The 15,534-nt window shown below is 55.9% G+C and overlaps 8 protein-coding genes across 8 annotated transcripts; 4 read left to right on the forward strand and 4 right to left on the reverse strand.

Annotated features, from left to right (window-relative positions):
* Window positions 1–1,414: 1,414 nt before the first annotated feature.
* POSPLADRAFT_1040700 (hypothetical protein) lies at window positions 1,415–3,257 on the reverse strand. Its single transcript, XM_024477786.1, has 9 exons — window positions 3,186–3,257; window positions 3,087–3,123; window positions 2,941–2,974; window positions 2,819–2,887; window positions 2,173–2,769; window positions 2,044–2,115; window positions 1,845–1,989; window positions 1,648–1,786; window positions 1,415–1,592 (listed from the first exon to the last, which is right to left on the reverse strand). The coding sequence occupies exons 1-9, from the start codon at window positions 3,207–3,209 to the stop codon at window positions 1,582–1,584; spliced, it is 1,128 nt and encodes a 375-aa protein (XP_024337527.1). The 5' UTR covers window positions 3,210–3,257; the 3' UTR covers window positions 1,415–1,581.
* A 448-nt stretch (window positions 3,258–3,705) lies between these two features.
* POSPLADRAFT_1058905 (hypothetical protein) lies at window positions 3,706–4,867 on the forward strand (the record flags this gene model as incomplete). Its single annotated transcript, XM_024481100.1, has 4 exons — window positions 3,706–3,878; window positions 3,939–4,286; window positions 4,341–4,527; window positions 4,586–4,867. 4 exons carry the CDS (start codon window positions 3,706–3,708, stop codon window positions 4,865–4,867), a joined length of 990 nt encoding a protein of 329 aa, XP_024337528.1.
* A 237-nt stretch (window positions 4,868–5,104) lies between these two features.
* POSPLADRAFT_1147928 (hypothetical protein) lies at window positions 5,105–5,516 on the forward strand (the record flags this gene model as incomplete). The annotated part of the gene is made up of 4 exons (XM_024486116.1): window positions 5,105–5,184; window positions 5,241–5,324; window positions 5,384–5,398; window positions 5,453–5,516. 4 exons carry the CDS (start codon window positions 5,105–5,107, stop codon window positions 5,514–5,516), a joined length of 243 nt encoding a protein of 80 aa, XP_024337529.1.
* A 161-nt stretch (window positions 5,517–5,677) lies between these two features.
* POSPLADRAFT_1183262 (hypothetical protein) lies at window positions 5,678–6,781 on the reverse strand (the record flags this gene model as incomplete). The annotated part of the gene is made up of 4 exons (XM_024488988.1): window positions 6,499–6,781; window positions 6,340–6,436; window positions 6,092–6,286; window positions 5,678–6,033 (listed from the first exon to the last, which is right to left on the reverse strand). Exons 1-4 carry the CDS (start codon window positions 6,664–6,666, stop codon window positions 5,678–5,680), a joined length of 816 nt encoding a protein of 271 aa, XP_024337530.1. The 5' UTR covers window positions 6,667–6,781.
* A 261-nt stretch (window positions 6,782–7,042) lies between these two features.
* Window positions 7,043–7,440, reverse strand: POSPLADRAFT_1058908 (hypothetical protein; the record flags this gene model as incomplete). Its single annotated transcript, XM_024481101.1, has 2 exons — window positions 7,043–7,317; window positions 7,371–7,440. 2 exons carry the CDS (start codon window positions 7,438–7,440, stop codon window positions 7,043–7,045), a joined length of 345 nt encoding a protein of 114 aa, XP_024337531.1.
* A 436-nt stretch (window positions 7,441–7,876) lies between these two features.
* On the forward strand, window positions 7,877–12,204 carry POSPLADRAFT_1148637 (hypothetical protein; the record flags this gene model as incomplete). The annotated part of the gene is made up of 5 exons (XM_024486203.1): window positions 7,877–8,086; window positions 8,138–11,335; window positions 11,388–11,903; window positions 11,959–12,047; window positions 12,102–12,204. 5 exons carry the CDS (start codon window positions 7,877–7,879, stop codon window positions 12,202–12,204), a joined length of 4,116 nt encoding a protein of 1,371 aa, XP_024337532.1.
* Window positions 12,205–12,417: 213 nt separating this feature from the next.
* On the reverse strand, window positions 12,418–14,631 carry POSPLADRAFT_1048108 (hypothetical protein; the record flags this gene model as incomplete). The annotated part of the gene is made up of 9 exons (XM_024479441.1): window positions 12,418–12,603; window positions 12,654–12,794; window positions 12,846–13,133; window positions 13,197–13,391; window positions 13,438–13,537; window positions 13,597–13,833; window positions 13,893–14,235; window positions 14,292–14,428; window positions 14,504–14,631. The coding sequence occupies 9 exons, from the start codon at window positions 14,629–14,631 to the stop codon at window positions 12,418–12,420; spliced, it is 1,755 nt and encodes a 584-aa protein (XP_024337533.1).
* Window positions 14,632–14,753: 122 nt separating this feature from the next.
* On the forward strand, window positions 14,754–15,513 carry POSPLADRAFT_1148484 (hypothetical protein; the record flags this gene model as incomplete). The annotated part of the gene is made up of 4 exons (XM_024486183.1): window positions 14,754–14,936; window positions 14,992–15,120; window positions 15,165–15,341; window positions 15,394–15,513. 4 exons carry the CDS (start codon window positions 14,754–14,756, stop codon window positions 15,511–15,513), a joined length of 609 nt encoding a protein of 202 aa, XP_024337534.1.
* Between the last annotated feature and the right edge of the window lie 21 nt (window positions 15,514–15,534).

The raw sequence follows: 15,534 nt of genomic DNA on the forward strand, positions 1-15,534 counted from the left end.
GCGAAGCGATCTGACCAGGCGGGTGTCGGTGGCTTGGCGCCCCGCCCACGAGCTCACCGCACTCGAATTCAACGGTGCAGCACCAAGCATTGCCACTGACTCTGTGGCAAGTACACACCCTCATACTTTGAGTACGTCCTGGTCCGCCTTGCATTAGATTGGCGCACAGTGCTAAAATCCTCACCACGTACGATTAGCTCTGAAGGTGTGTCAGCGATTGACGGCGTCACCTTGGCCGGCGACACCGAGCGCAGCTGCAACGCCTGCGGCTGCCCACAATATGCGTATGCTGCCACACTGCGTCGGGTCGACGATCCAGCTGATGTGGCCGCACTGCAGACTGACGCACCACATCGTCTTGCTAGTCTTCCGAAGCTGGACGAGGCGGCATCTCATCCCAGCACCACTAGCATCACTGCATGGGCGCAAGATGGTATAGGCGCGTGAATTGTCAGCGCTGGCCAGAGGGCGACGAAGGCGGGTGCACCTCATCGCCTAGAGCCACTCCAACAAGCGCAGTCTAGGCAAGACATCGGGAAGGATGAATGGAGAGGGTATTCATCCGCGGTCGTGGTCAACTGATGGGCAGCGAGAGGTGGCGGGATCGACGCGACCAGCCAGCCAGCGTCCAAGGACTATCAAGAGGGAGAGAAGACCTCGAACCCTCAAAATCCTCGAACTATATGCAGGAGGCCATACCACGATCGCGATGTTCCACCGGATGCAAAGCCAGCTTACCACAATTGTCCACATTGTGACTGATCGGACGTTTTCGCCGGACGGTGTATACGGTTATGCACCGTTATTCCGCTGCTATGCCATCCAGAATCTCAAACCCCTCGTTCTCGAAGATGTGCAAGACGGCAGAGAGCGAGAGAACCGGGTCTCGAAATCCATGCTACTCTCCAGCGCGTCTTTCTCCATGGCGTTATGCGGATGAGACGAGCATAGCGCAGTCGGTGGCACATCGACCAAACGCAGCCACGAACCATGCATCCAAAAGGGGATGAGAGGCGCGGGTCCTTACAACGCACCGTGTCCGGATGCTGCGGGATCCATGTATCGCGCCCGCCGCCTCGAATCCCCGAGTTTAAACAGCTGTAGCGACCCGGTGGCCGTGTTCACGCAGTCCGCAGGCGCTGAAATACGGAAGAGATGGGTGTCAGATGGGCCGAAGAAGAGTGGCTCACTCTGGCGGTCTTCTTCCGGCAGACAAGCTTCCTGCGGACCAATGTCAAAGCAGTGGTCTCCGAGACCAGGAGGAGCTGACCAAACTTCTCAACGCACATTAGCACAAGAATACAGACGTCTCGTCACAAAAGGAGACGCATTACGTATGCACAATACCTTGTTCACATTAAACCACGAATAACATAATAGAACCGTCCTTTATGGAGATATGCACATGCAAGTGTTTCTCGCCACTGTTATATTGTAGTCACTTCGCGGTCACGACACATTACGCGCAGAAAGATACTAGGCATTGCGAAAAGAGCAGACAGAGGATGAGAAAGCCGTAACGTAGCGTAAAGAGTGCATCTACATTGAAATTCATTATTCCTTCTTCCGTCGTCCCAACGCTTAGAAGCACTCTGTGGGAAACGCATGAGAGACGAGTGATGGAAAAACGATGGACGGAATACGCACTGCGGTGGACAATGCCAGGGCCAGACTCGTCGTACTCCTGCTTCGAGCACCAGAGGTTCTGGAAGGTGGACAGCGAAGCCAGGATGGAGCCACCGATCCAGACCGAGTACTTCCGCTCCGGGGGCGCAACAATCTTGACCTGTGGGGCCCATCAGATCAGATCAAACCAGATCAGATTCAGCGGTGACTCGACTTGCCTTCATGCTCGACGGCGCGAGCGCGGTCAGCTCCTTCTGCATACGGTCCGCAATACCCGGGAACATGGTGGTACCACCGGAGAGGACAATGTTACCGTACAGATCACGACGGATATCGAGATCACACTTGTAGATGGAGTTGTAGCTGTAGAGTGCATGTCAACCCTTGAACGGCGGACTGCGGGCGGTGCAAACGTACGCAGTCTCGTGGATACCCGCAGCTTCAAGGCCGAGGAATGCGGGCTGGAAGAGCGCCTCCGGAGCACGGAATCTGATCAGACGTCATCATGAGCGGGTACCCCACAATGCAGAAATGACAGATGCGAACCGCTCGTTTCCGATGGTGATGACCTGACCGTCGGGCAGCTCGTAGCTCTTCTCGAGGGCAGACGAGTGCGCGGCAGTCTGGAGCTCCTGCTCGAAGTCGAGCGCGACATAGCACAGCTTCTCCTTGATGTCACGGACGATTTCACGCTCGGCAGTCGTGTGGAATTGGTACCCACGCTCCGTCAAGTTCTTGATGAGGAACTCCGTGAGGTCGCGACCGGCAAGATCGATACGGAGGATGGCGTGCGGGAGCGAGAAACCCTCGTAGATGGGCACCGTGTGTGTGACACCGTCACCGGAGTCGAGCACAATACCAGTCGTACGACCAGACGCGTAGAGCGAGAGCACGGCCTGAATCGCGACGTAGAACGCGGGAGCGTTGAAGGTCTCAAACATGATCTGCGTCATCTTTTCACGGTTCGCCTTGGGGTTGAGCGGCGCCTCCGTGAGCAGGACGGGGTGCTCCTCTGGCGCGACACGGAGCTCGTTGTAGAACGTGTGGTGCCAAATCTTCTCCATGTCGTCCCAGTTGGTGACAATACCGTGCTCGATGGGGTATTTGAGCGTGAGGACACCACGCTTCGACTGGGCCTCATCACTAGCCCCTATGTTAGGTGGACAAGGCGAGCAGGAAACGATCGGCGTACCCAACGTATGAGTCCTTCTGACCCATACCGACCATCACACCTTGGTGACGGGGACGGCCGACAATGGACCTATGACGCGCCGATCAGTGCCAGCGTGCATGGGTCAGAAACATGGGACGTACGGGAACACGGCACGAGGGGCATCATCGCCTGCAGGTTGTGTTCAGTACGGTACGGATATATGGCTATTACCACTGGTGTAACGCACCGGCAACTGCAGATGCGAGAGTCAGCTACGCGACACGGACAGCACAGAGTAGGGACTTACAGCCAGCCTTGCACATGCCGGAACCATTGTCAATGACCTATGCAGATTACGACTGCGATGAGGACTGGATCACGGCTAGAAGTAGTAGGTGGTACGCACGAGAGCAGCTACCTCATCCTCCATTTTGGCTAGTTGGTGCGATTAAGATAAGAAAGTGGTTGTGAGGAGACGCTGTTCGGGCGCGAAATATATATGCGGCGCGGGCGTTAGAGGAGGCGATGAGAGAGATGGTGAGCGCTGCGGACTGCGAACGACAGCACTCAATAGACTGACCTGTACGACGTGGAATCTGGTCAAGAGGCGATGCGGTGTTACTCCTCAATGCCTTATCCGATCAACTTCAGGGCAGGCCATGGTAACCCCGCCTATTTCCTTATTTAGACCCTTGTCTTGGCCGCAGACGGTGCTGACGCTGCTCTGGCGCGGTTCCTGCGCCCACAGTACAGGGTCTGACAAGCTGCGCGGGTGTGTCCATGCTCGCCATCGCCCAGCACAGCAGCGACGCCCGGCATATCCAGTCGGCCTACCCGTTTAGGCATGGTCACGTGCAGCGTGCGTCCATACTCCCGACGCGTCAGCGTGAAGTCGCGTCGACCATACACGACCACCGCTCCCCACCATGCCGCTCGAAGCTACCCTGTTGATCATTGATAATTCCGAGTACATGCGCAATGGCGACTACACTCCCTCCCGTCTCGATGCACAGGCCGACGCCGTCAACACCATCTTCCAGGCCAAGATCGACTCCAACCCCGAGAACACGGCCGGCGTCCTGACCATGGCGGGCAAGGGGTATGTCGTGCGTTCACGCCGCTGCGTCCCTTTTGCGTGCTCATAGACGCTGCGCGGCAGCCCAGAGGTGCTCGTCACCCACTCCAAGGACCTCGGCCAGATCCTGCAAGCACTACACGCGACCCAGGACAAGATCGCCGGCGTCGCAGACATTCCCACCGCGATCAACGTCGCGACCCTCGCCCTCAAGCACCGGCAAAATAAGAACCTGCGGCAGCGCATCATCCTTTTTCTCGGCTCCCCGCTTGAGGGGCAGGGCGCGGACGAAAAGGCCATGGTCCGCCTGGCCAAGAAGCTCAAGAAGAACAACGTCGCCGTAGACGTTATTACATTCGGCGATGGCATCGAGGAAGGCGAGCGGAGTATCCTGAGGACATTCGTCAAGGAGACGTCGAGCAATGATAACTCGTGAGCGGCTGGCTGTGCTGTGTGTTGGAGATGCTAATGCGCGGGCCCCTGCAGACACTATCTAGCAGTACCACCAGGCCCACATCTACTGTCGGACGTGGTCCTCTCCTCATCAATACTGGCGGGAGACCGTGGTATCCCAGAAGAGGCCATGGGCGAAGCGGCCTCCGGTTCCGCCGCAGGTGCTGCGAACGACTTTGCGTTCGGTGTCGACCCAAGCTTGGATCCCGAGCTGGCACTGGTGAGCACCCACTATCCATTGCGCAGGCGTTCTTGCTGACTAGACTACGTGATCACAGGCACTGCGCATGTCCATGGAGGAGGAGCAGGCCCGCCAAGCCGCAGTCGCACAAGCGCAGACGTCCGCCACACCAGCCGCCGCACCTGCAGCGACAGTGCCCGCCGAGTCGCCGGACGATGAGGAGGAGGCGATGTTGAAGCAGGCGCTGGCGATGTCGGAGGGGCACGACGTGGAGATGTCGGAGCACGGGGGCAACGAAGACGAGTTGTCGGAGGAGGAGCAGATTGCGCGGGCGATCGAGATGAGCATGAAGCAGGAGCAAGAGCAAGAGAAGAAGTAGCGCGAGGGAGACGTGGTTTTGCTGTTGCTACGCTATCCATTTTTGCATCGTACTACATGAAATGCGTTTCGCCTCGGACACTCTGTAACACTTGGTTCCATTAATATCAATGCGCACGATGGATTGGGCGGAAGCTCTGTGTTGGCACTTGTCCTCTGAAAGCACGCCGGGAATTTCCGTACCGATCACTGTGCGTTGCAGCGAACTCGCTCACTGCACACCACCCTGCACTCAGACATGACATCCTCGACGACCGCTTCGCAAGAAGAGCTCAAGCAGGCCAAGATCCCGCTGGCGTGGCGCGACCAGTGCTCTGCGTGCGTACTCGACTCGAATACTATTGAAGGTTGTCCAACGTACTCTGTTGATGCAGCATGCTCCTCCCGTTGAATGTGTGCCGGAAAGACAAATACTACCTCCCATGGGAGTGCGAGAACGAGCGGCATGCGTATGAGAAGTGAGTCCTGGGTGAACTCGCTGGGCGCTCTGTTGCTCACGGCGTAATGACATTACCAGGTGCCAGTACGAGGAGTGAGTGCATGTACTGCTCTGTGGTTCGCCAGCTACTGACAGAATTGTCGTCAGCTACGTACGGCGGATGAAGCTCCTGTCGAAACAGAAGGTTGCTGCCCTAGAGGAGGAGGAATGATCGCTTTCATGTCTACCACGTCGTTGTGCTAATTCAGTCGGGCGCTGCTCATCCACGGACATCCAACCAAGGCCGGTATTGCGAATCAAGTATGAGTTGGGTGGGATACATGCGTGCATTATATGACGATACAGTATGGCTCTGCCGCAGCATCCGTTGTACTACACCTTCCGCCCCGTGTGCGCCTCCCACGCGGCAATCTCCTTCTGCACGCGCGCAACGACGTCCTCCACAGTGCTCGCCTTGCCGAACGCGTCGACGAAGCGCCCCGCGGGGTCCATGAAGTAGAAGAAGATCGAGTGGTCCACGAGGTAGTCGTCGTCCGCCTTGGCGTCCGGCGGCGTCGAGAAGTACACGCGATACGCCTTGCACGTCGCCTTGACCGCGCCGTATTCGCCCGTGAGCCCGACCAGCCGCGGGTGGAAGTCGGCGACGTAGCGCGCGACCTGGGCGACCGAGTCGCGCGCGGGGTCGACGGAGATGAATATGGGCTGCACGATGGGGCCGTGCTGCTTGTCTGTGCCGAGGTGTGAGATAGCTGAGAGCAGGGAGAGACGGCGAGGGAGTGCGCTCACCGAGCTCGTCAACCGCTGCGCTCATTTTGTCCAGCTCTTCTGGGCAGATGTCCGGGCAGTTTGTGAAGCCGAAGTAGATGAGGCTCCATTTGCCGAGGAGGTCCTTCTCGGTGAAGGGCGTGTTTTTGTGTGTGGTCAGCGTGAAGGGGCCACCGACGTTTGGTCTACCGACTTCCTTGTCCTCGAGCTCCTTCTCTGGAGGATCATGAGTATAAAGTAGCGTACGGTGGAGGGTACGGTGCACGCACGCCGCTGTTCCTGGAGCTTGGTCTTCTCGTAGCGGAAATAAAAGAACAAGCCAAGGCCGGTTCCGACAAAGAGAGCTGCTGCTTTGGGAGTAAAGACCTGCGGCGGCATACAAGCAAGTGAGGCTCCTGTTCGAGCTAAAGGTGTGCATAGGTGCTCACTCCCACTGCGGACCTATCTCGCTCTCCTGTCGAGGTTTGGTGACTTGGTTGAGAGTAGCATCTCGTCTGCCGCAGTGGTCGTTGGAAGGAGACACGAAACGGAGATGCAGAGCGAGCGCAAAGCCTTGATGCTGCACAAGACCGACAGGCTCCAGTCATTAGAGACATAGCGTCTTGCCGCAAGCAATTATGCCACCGAGTGTATTGTCAGAAGCTTCCTAGTGTCCGATGGCCAGACGTTCTCGGTCTAGTCTGTACGCCTCCACAATGTTTCCTACCTCACAAACTCGGTGCGACCAGAGTTCCAAGGCGTACTTAGCGCCCATAATCAAAATGACTGAGTTACGAGTTCCAGCTCTGCAGATGCAGCTGTCCGTGCGGTAAATCCGCTTGTTCTCTCACTATGTCGACTTTGAAGCGACTCGATTGGCAAAGTAGAGAAATAGAACATGTAAAGATGGTACACGGGAGCCACGGGCCCCATTTTACCAGCACCGGCGTGCTAGCAGCGCTGCAAGAATACAAACCATTGGTGGTCTCCAGATTAGAAGCCCCTGCCTCGTCCCCGTCCTCTGCCTCGCCCGCGTGCCCGGTCGCCTCCCCTTGCGCCGCGCCCGCGACCCCGCGCATCGTCCTTTTTCCTGTTCTTAGGCTTCGGTGCGTCGTCGACGAGGAGGGTGTCTAGGGGTATGGCATCTGGTAGGACGAAGTAGCGGATGGTGTTGCCGCGGATTGTCAGGGTCTCGTGAGCCATGGGTTCCCGATTGCGCGCGGTCAGCTTCACGGTCTTCAAGTGGGTGTTCATTTGCATGTCGACGCCTGAGGAGGGATGGTGAGATCTGCGCTCCATCGCTCGAGCACACAGCACGCACCTGTGATCGTCCCATGCACGACGGAGCCGTTCTTGAGCTCGATTGTCACCGTCTCATTGTTCAGTTTCATCAAAAATCTAGGGGGGAAGAGGGATATTAGGATCGGTATAACTGACCGAGTGTACAAGGTGAACGGGGCCTCGTGCACAAAAAAGACTGCGGTCTTGCGCGGAAACTTGTAGACAATTAAACAAATGCAGCTTACACACCTTACGAGCTTCATGATGGCGATATGCAGGACGACGCACCTGAAGGACGACTTGAGGCGGCATCTGAGCGCCAGTGATCTTGGAGGAGATGGGCACGTGATGAACGCAATCAGAGGCGGGATAAGCCGGGAGATGGGATAAAATGGCAACAAATATTAATTGGCGTAGCGAGGACAGGCCGTGCCGGTCTCGTACGTCCCCTTCTCCCCATCCTCAGCCCACCCTGGCTCCCCTCCTCCCGCTCAACAGCGGCCACCTCTGAAGCCGTAAGGCTCAAAACATCCTTGGCAACACACCATGCTGCCCAAGGTTGCCAACCAGCTCCTACACCACACCACGCGTGCAGTCGCGGCCGTCCAGAACCAGACTGGTCACACTATCCGTAATGTCCTCCAACTCCAGTCGTCCTCAGGACCGTCCTCGTCCAACTCGGGACGCAGCGGAGGCGGGACAGGTTCTGGTGGTGCCAAGTATCATACCGGCAGTCGTTCATATCATGGTTACAATGTGAGCGCCTCGTTAAACAGTCACAATAGTTTTATAACTTTTTTCATGCAGGGCGCAGGTCGAGCCGTCACGCAGGTCGAGTCTCTCACGTCGAATGATGTAGGCCAAGGCCGCAACGACGACTCAGACGAGTCAAAGACCGCTAGGGCCGGTTTTTCCGCTAGACGCAAGAGCATTTCTTTGGGTATCCAGGACCGCAAGAAGCACAACTCTAGCGTCTTCAAGGTGGTCCAAACTCATGCCCTCACGCGTCGCGCGTTCAACGACCGACACAAGGGGGAGCCAGCCAGCGGTACCTCTGTTCTGTCGTCTACTGGAGCGGTGTCGTCCTTGCAAGTCGCACCCACTCGGCCTGCGCTTGTCCGCCATGAATCGACCAATTCTACTCAGCTAGCGGTAGGTGAATCCCCGGACGCGCTCATCATGACTATTCCCCATCTTTCCACCACGGCTAAATCACTCCCGGAGGACTCACCGGAAGCTCGACTTGCGCAGGAGCCCGTATCGCCCGCCGAATCTGCGGACACCGAGTACGAGCTTGAGGCATACAATGCAATCAATTCGGCCGTACGATCTGGTGATGCGGTTGCGCTCTTAGACGTATTGCGCAAAATACGCTCTAGCCCCCGGACTCCCTCTCCATCGTTGTACAACAGTGTCTTGTCTGCGCTGTACAGGGTTCGTCAGCCTGGCGAGCCACTCCAGAACATCTTGCAGATCTACAACGAGATGCTCGCGCGGTCTGTGCTACCAAACTTTCGGACGTACACGACATTGATCCGTGCACTGACTGAGCGCGACGCTGAGATTACCTCCATTGTTGAGGGCATCCAGCTGCGCATGCGGAAGCGAACGGCATTCGGTATTGTGGACAAGGACGCTCAGGAGGCCGATGAACGGCGTATCGAGGCTCTTCGTTCCGAAAACAATTTCCGCTCAGCAATGACACTGTTCCAGTCGGTATGCGCGATTCCAAAGTCGAAGATAGCCAGTGATATCTATGGCATGTTATTACGGTCGTGCGCGCAGCACGCGAACGTCGACGCGGCAATCCACGTTTTCGCGCATAACGAACGCCGGTCGGACTTGCACCCTACCGCGGTGGTCTATCAGCACCTAATCAGGGTATACTCGAGCACCGGTGATTTGCAGGGCGCCAGGGAGGTATTCCAAGAGTTCCTGAATGCATGCGAGTCCGGACGGTTGTGGTCGGGTGACGAGACATCGTCGCAGGAGCAGTCGGCGCGCATGGAGAACCGGAGCGCAAAGATTCGCGTATGGAATGGGATGATCGACGCATATATCCGTGGTGGGCAGCACCCAGCGGCATTAGCACTCCTCGAGCAGATGTTGGACACGAAGGCGGGCGACGCGCTGGACACTGCGGACATTCCTCCGCCGACCCAGGTTACATTCCACCGCATTATCCAGGCTTTCTGTGCTACCGGCGATGTTTCCACAGCCCTGTCATGGTTTAACCGGTTATTGCAGCAGGATGCCAGACCAAGCGAGGAGCCGTCGGTTACTCCCACCCGCCCCATCTACAGCATCTACGTTGCCCTTCTGGACGCGTTAGCCTTTGATAGACGCATCGATGATCTTAATAAGGTGTACGCTGGTCTCGTGGAATGCGCCGAACGCGACGGTCTGGAGATACGGGAGATGCAGCGTCTTACGGTCCTCCATGCAAACTACCATTATCTGTACACGCAAACTGGACTCGAGCCTTCCCGCGTCACGTCCATTGTAGATTTCCTGGCAGACACCGTTTTGGGACACCACGTCAAGGCTCTGCGTTATACGCTCTATAAACGCGAGGAAGATACTACTGTACGGCCCAACAGCTATCGGATTGCTCAATTTTACATCGCAGCTGGTCGTCTTGACAAGGCTGTTGACTACGTCGAACGGTATGTCGCTATCGAACAACAGGCCATGGAGTCGGAGGAGAATGCTGGACAGGCCAACTTAGCTATCGCGCGCTCCCGGTACTTGGTCAGGCACCTCATGCCCTTGTTTGCTGAAATTCCTGCGGCAGAACTCTCACTCGATCTGCTGTTCAGGCTCGGGCGGGTGAGCAATCGGTTGGGTGTTCCGATACCACAGGCTATGGCTTTGCGTACTGTGGAAATCTATCGTGCGTCTAAGGACATGGCTGCTGCTGTCTCAGCGCAAGCTGACTGGGATGCGCTGGTCACGATTGCCATGGCTGCTGACAAGCAGTTGGATATCGCGGTTGACATTTTGTGTGACATGGCTCAACAAGGAATGAAGTTTGGCGACATCCACCGTCCGGTCCTGGTTCAGCTCGCACAGAATATCATCGACAGACGCGGTCCTGAGGATGCCAAGGTCCTGCTTGCCAGTATCGCCCCCGAGTTGGTGGAGGTTTTGGATGGTCTCGGTATCACGACAGCTTCGGTAAACGTCGCAACAAAACCAGTCCGAATCGACCCCGCTCATAGCGCATATGTGGACGCCTACGCCAGCAACAGCAACAAAACAACGCATTTGGCAGCGTATGATCGCCTCGAGGCCGGTGCAGCAGAGGGCGTATATCCGGAACCAGATGTCATTGCTCGTCTGATCAGCACGATCGGCCGACTTGGTCACTTCGACAAGATGCACAAGCTATATCAGACGGCGCAGCGTGTTCTGGCCTCCATGGAGCTGGACAAGGAACGGCAGTCTGCAGGCTGGTTCCAGGTTGAGGACCACATGATTATCGGTTTGGCGCACGCAGGTAGTATCGACGCCGCGCATGTACACCGTCTGCGTATTCTCGAGAATGGCGGTGTGCCATCAGCGGATGCATACGGCGCCCTCGTCCACCACGTTAAGGACACCACCGACGATGCCCAGAACGCTATGGCTCTCTTCCAAGAAGCGCGCGATCACGGTGTGCAGCCAAACCTGTACTTGTACAACACCATCATCTCAAAGCTCGCAAGGGCCAGGCGCGCCGACGATGCGCTCGCGCTGTTCCAGGAGATGAAGGCGCAGCGCTTGTGGCCATCGTCAGTGACCTATGGTGCTATCATTGCTGCTTGTTGTCGCGTCGGCGACGCTACGTCTGCGGAGCTCTTATTCCAGGAGATGGCCTCGCAGCGTAACTTCAAGCCGCGGATACCGCCGTACAACACTATGATGCAGCTCTACACGCACACCAAGCCGGATCGACCACGTGTTCTTCATTACTACAACGCCATGCTGGCTGCGAGAGTTCAGCCCACTGCGCACACGTACAAGGTTAGTTTGTTATCTTAAGTAAGGCTGATGGCGCATCTAATTCGTGTCGTAGCTGCTCATCGATGCATATGGATCTATCGAGCCGGTAGACGTGGATGCAATGGAAAATATCTTTGTCCATGTCACAAGTGGCCCTCACCCTCTCGTGCAAGGTACACATTGGGCAGCTCTCATAAATGCTTGGGGCTGTGTGAAGAAGGACTTAGAGCGCGCCACTTCGATTTTCGACTCTATCGCCGACCACCCTTCGACGAAGGCGACCGGACAAACTCTTCCGGATGCAGTCGTATTTGAGGCGTTAATCAATGTTCTAATCACCCTTCGCCGCACTGATCTCCTGTCGACATATGTGGACCGTCTGTCATCACAGGGCATCCACATGACCGCATACATAGCCAATCTACTCATCAAGGGCTATGCAAGCGTCGGTGATATCGAGCGCGCACGTGGAGTATTCGAAAATCTGGTCGATCCTCCTGAGGGTATCGCTGCACCTTTCAACCACGCCCCACACGACGGCGATTCCAGCGCTCCCCAGGCACCAGCCCATGTGCCCGTTTACCGTGAGGTATGTCGTTATTGGCAAAGTCAGGTCGTAGAGCATGACTAACAGAGTGCCGTAGCCCTCAACATGGGAGGCCATGGTACGCGCAGAGCTAGGAAACAGTCAGCGCGATCGTGCTGTGGCCCTCCTAGAACGTGCGCAAGCAAGGTACGTGTCGAGCACTGCCTCACGAGCTACTTGATATTCACTGCTTGCCCTTAGAAAATTCCCGCCTGCAGTTTACGGTCGCATCAGCGGAATCATGCTGGGTGACGAGCCTGCATCACCATGGGCTACGCCCTCGCCATCATCATCCCAAGCATGAAAAACCGTCTATCCTGTCCTCTGTCGGAAGATCTGCTGTTGCATCTGCTGTCGATCATTGTATACTTGCACGCTCCCGAACTTGTAGCATACACATGGTAATCCCAGTGCTTATTGTAAATTCCTATTATATAGATGTCGTACGTAGTACATGATATCCCAGGATCCAGTTACGGCAACGAAACTCCCTGACGTAGGTGTGTTAGGCCTACTGTTAATCTATTCGGTCTGCCTTGCGCATGCCGTTGCCATAAGGATAGTCACTGCCCTCTGGATAGTCAAACACCAATCTCTTTAAAACATAGAAAATGACAGCGAGTGTCGTTGTGACAAAAAACACGGTACGCCAAGGGTACGTTGTAACATAGACCTCTGCAGAAGTCAGCTTGCCGTTCAAATACTAGGAAGAAATGTTAGGATGGCGACCCAACAAGAGGAGCGTAAACGTACTCTTGCCATCCGCTCCACTGCGTTCTCTGAGTGCTTGTATGGGATCGTTGCACTCATAGCCCCGGCGATGGTAGAGAATATACTCGTCGACGTCAGCTGGATGGGTTGCCCAAACTGGTCTACGTTGTAGTATACGAGACGCTGCAGCTAATGGTCGGCACGTAACGCAAGCCAGCGATCGAATTCACGTACCGAATGGTTCGCGACGACAACGCTTGGCATGTCCTTCGCTTTGACGCCGTACATGCTCTTCAGCCAGTCGGCCCACTTGTCCGCGTCCATCCAGACGAAGGTGATGCCCGCATCACCCTTACTGTCGCGCCATTGCCTCGCAATCTTCTGTACCGCGCCCGCGGTCACGGCGAGCTGCGCCTTGGGTGCGGCTGCGAGTACGACGAGCGGTTTGTGGGGCGCGTTCATGACTTCTTGGAACGTGTCAGAGTCGAGCTCCATGCTCGCGGGAAGGCGGTTGCGCAGGAACTGGAGGTAAGTATATGCATCAGTCCATGGCTATGACACGCAAGATTGCGAAATTAGGCTCACCCAGTTCACGAGGGCTTCGTGCTGGTTAGTAGACGCAATTGTGTAAACGGCTGCGGGTGCAGGGTCATGGTCCTTTAGAGCGAGGACGACCGAAGAACCCGGCTGTACGCTGAAATAATCATAGAACAGACTGGAGTCGGAGGTATACACTGGTGGAGAACCGAATAGGACTTGCGAGGCCTTCAGTACCTGATTCTACACGAGGTTGAGCATATTTTGCAACAAGTCTGAAGACTCTTACCACCGAACGGGTATCAGACGGGGCGTGCAAGAACAGATACAGCACGGAATGCTCGGCAACACGGTCAGCAAATTCAGCAAACTCCATCGTCTGCACAACACTGCAATAGGGTATATGTATGTGTTAGTGTAGTCATGAGGTAGCCCAGTGATTACTTACGGCCCAGAAACCTTGTCTGCAAACGCCTTCAGCTGGTCGAGCTTGCGGGCGTTAGTATATTCGGTCTTCCCGCCGCCATTGCCAGCGTAGTAAACGAGCTGCGGGAAGCCTGCGACACCTTCGGCATGACACAGCGCATTATGCGCGTCGCAATCCACCTCTGCGATCGTGAGCTTGTGCTGCATCTTCGCCGCGAGCTGCTTCCAGATTGGCGCCAGCTTCTTGCAGTGCCCGCACCTTCACACACAGATCAGATCGCATGAACGAGAATACTGGTGATCACAACATGTACTCACCAGGGGGCGAAGAACTTGACGAATACCTTGCCCTCGTCGACTGCTGCTTTGAATGTCTTGGGGTTCAATGAAAGTACTGCACCATTCGGGTTGAGATCCTTCTCCGGTTGGCCCAAGGGAGCTGGATCCCTGATTTCGGGGGCCGTGTTCACTTGTAGAATGGGTGTGGGTGTCGGGGCCGGTGCGGGCTCGGGCTCAGGTATCGAGGTTGGCTCAGCATATTTAGAAAGGTATGCAGTGAGGAGGTCGTACGCCCGAGACTCCTTGTACGTCTCGACGTACTTCCCGTCCTTATATAGGTTCATTTGAGGGTAGCCGTCGACGCCATGTTGCTTGCAGAGGTCTGGTGTCGGGGATAGTCAACGCACGCGCCGAGGAGAGGAGGAGAGCTGGCTGTACCACCGTCAACGGCGCAATTAACCTGGGCCAGGTGTATACCTGGGTCCGTCTGATTTTGAACATTGTCGACGAGCTGTGTCCACGTTGGCAAGAAGTTGCGACAGTGCCCGCAGTACGGTGAGAAGTGTTCGACGAACCTGTCATCCGGCTTGGGGTTTAGCTCCACGAGGATAGGAACAAGGATTGAATGAATGGATCCATATAATACTTACCACACACCCTTGGCTACGGTCGAATCAAAGTTGTCGGGGTTGAGAACGAGAAGCTCGGTGGACTCGACCGGGAGTGCCGAGACGGTCAGGGCTAGCGCAGCAACGAGCAGCGAAGACGGTAGCTGCATGAAGCATACTGATATCTTCATGCCAAAACAAAAGTGAATAAGTCAAGCAGGATATCGCCAGGACAGAGAGGGAGTTGAGGGGAAAGAGAGGAGGCAGCGCTTGTCTCTCACCGCCACCCATCATGCAGACTTTCCGCTACGATCACTTTCCGCTCGACGTCTCCTGCGTCCACGTTGGCCTTTTTACAAATGTTACCAATGCGGCACAGCTGCGCGCCCGTCTCATACAGGCCAGTCTCATCCAGGGCGAAGCAGGCGACGTCGAGCGCGAAGCCGTCAACTTTGCCTTCGTTGAAGCTCGCCTAGTCAGTCCTCGCTCGCTTGCCCGATTCCGGTTCCCGCTCAGCCAGTCGCATCAAGATATCTAGCATATTGCATCTCCAGACAGCTGTTGTCCACGCAATTTTAGCACAAGCGCAAGGATCATTGCGAACAAAGACCGTGCACTCGGAAATACTATGGGCCCTCAGCCCCAATAACAATGCGAGTGTTTCCCTCCCTGACTATATACGAGTACCTCATCTTCTACTTAGATTACGGAGGCCATAAGGCGCTTTGGTATATCGGACGAAACAACGGCGCTTTTAGCCATTCGAATCTCCTCGCCCGACCTGACCGATGTTGAGGGGCGCATGCGAGCCGTCGTATCTGGAGACCTGTCAAATCTGAATGAACTTCGTCAAGTCACAGATTGGACGAACATTCGAAAGGTAGGCAGAAACTATCACGATATCCCGCCGTGCCCAATGAGCTCTCTTGCAGTACTACAAGCTGAATCAAGATCCGGCACTGAAAACACCAGGCCTGGAGGAAGCCCGGCAGCATGTCATCGCTGACGAGATTGTTGTAAGTACTGTAGCCATGAAGAGTGTCCTTGCATGAGTGGGCGAGAAGCATATAAAC

The sequence above is a fragment of the Postia placenta genome (genome assembly GCF_002117355.1).
Source record: "Postia placenta MAD-698-R-SB12 unplaced genomic scaffold POSPLAscaffold_10, whole genome shotgun sequence".
Classification (NCBI taxonomy): Eukaryota; Fungi; Basidiomycota; class Agaricomycetes; order Polyporales; family Adustoporiaceae; genus Rhodonia; species Rhodonia placenta.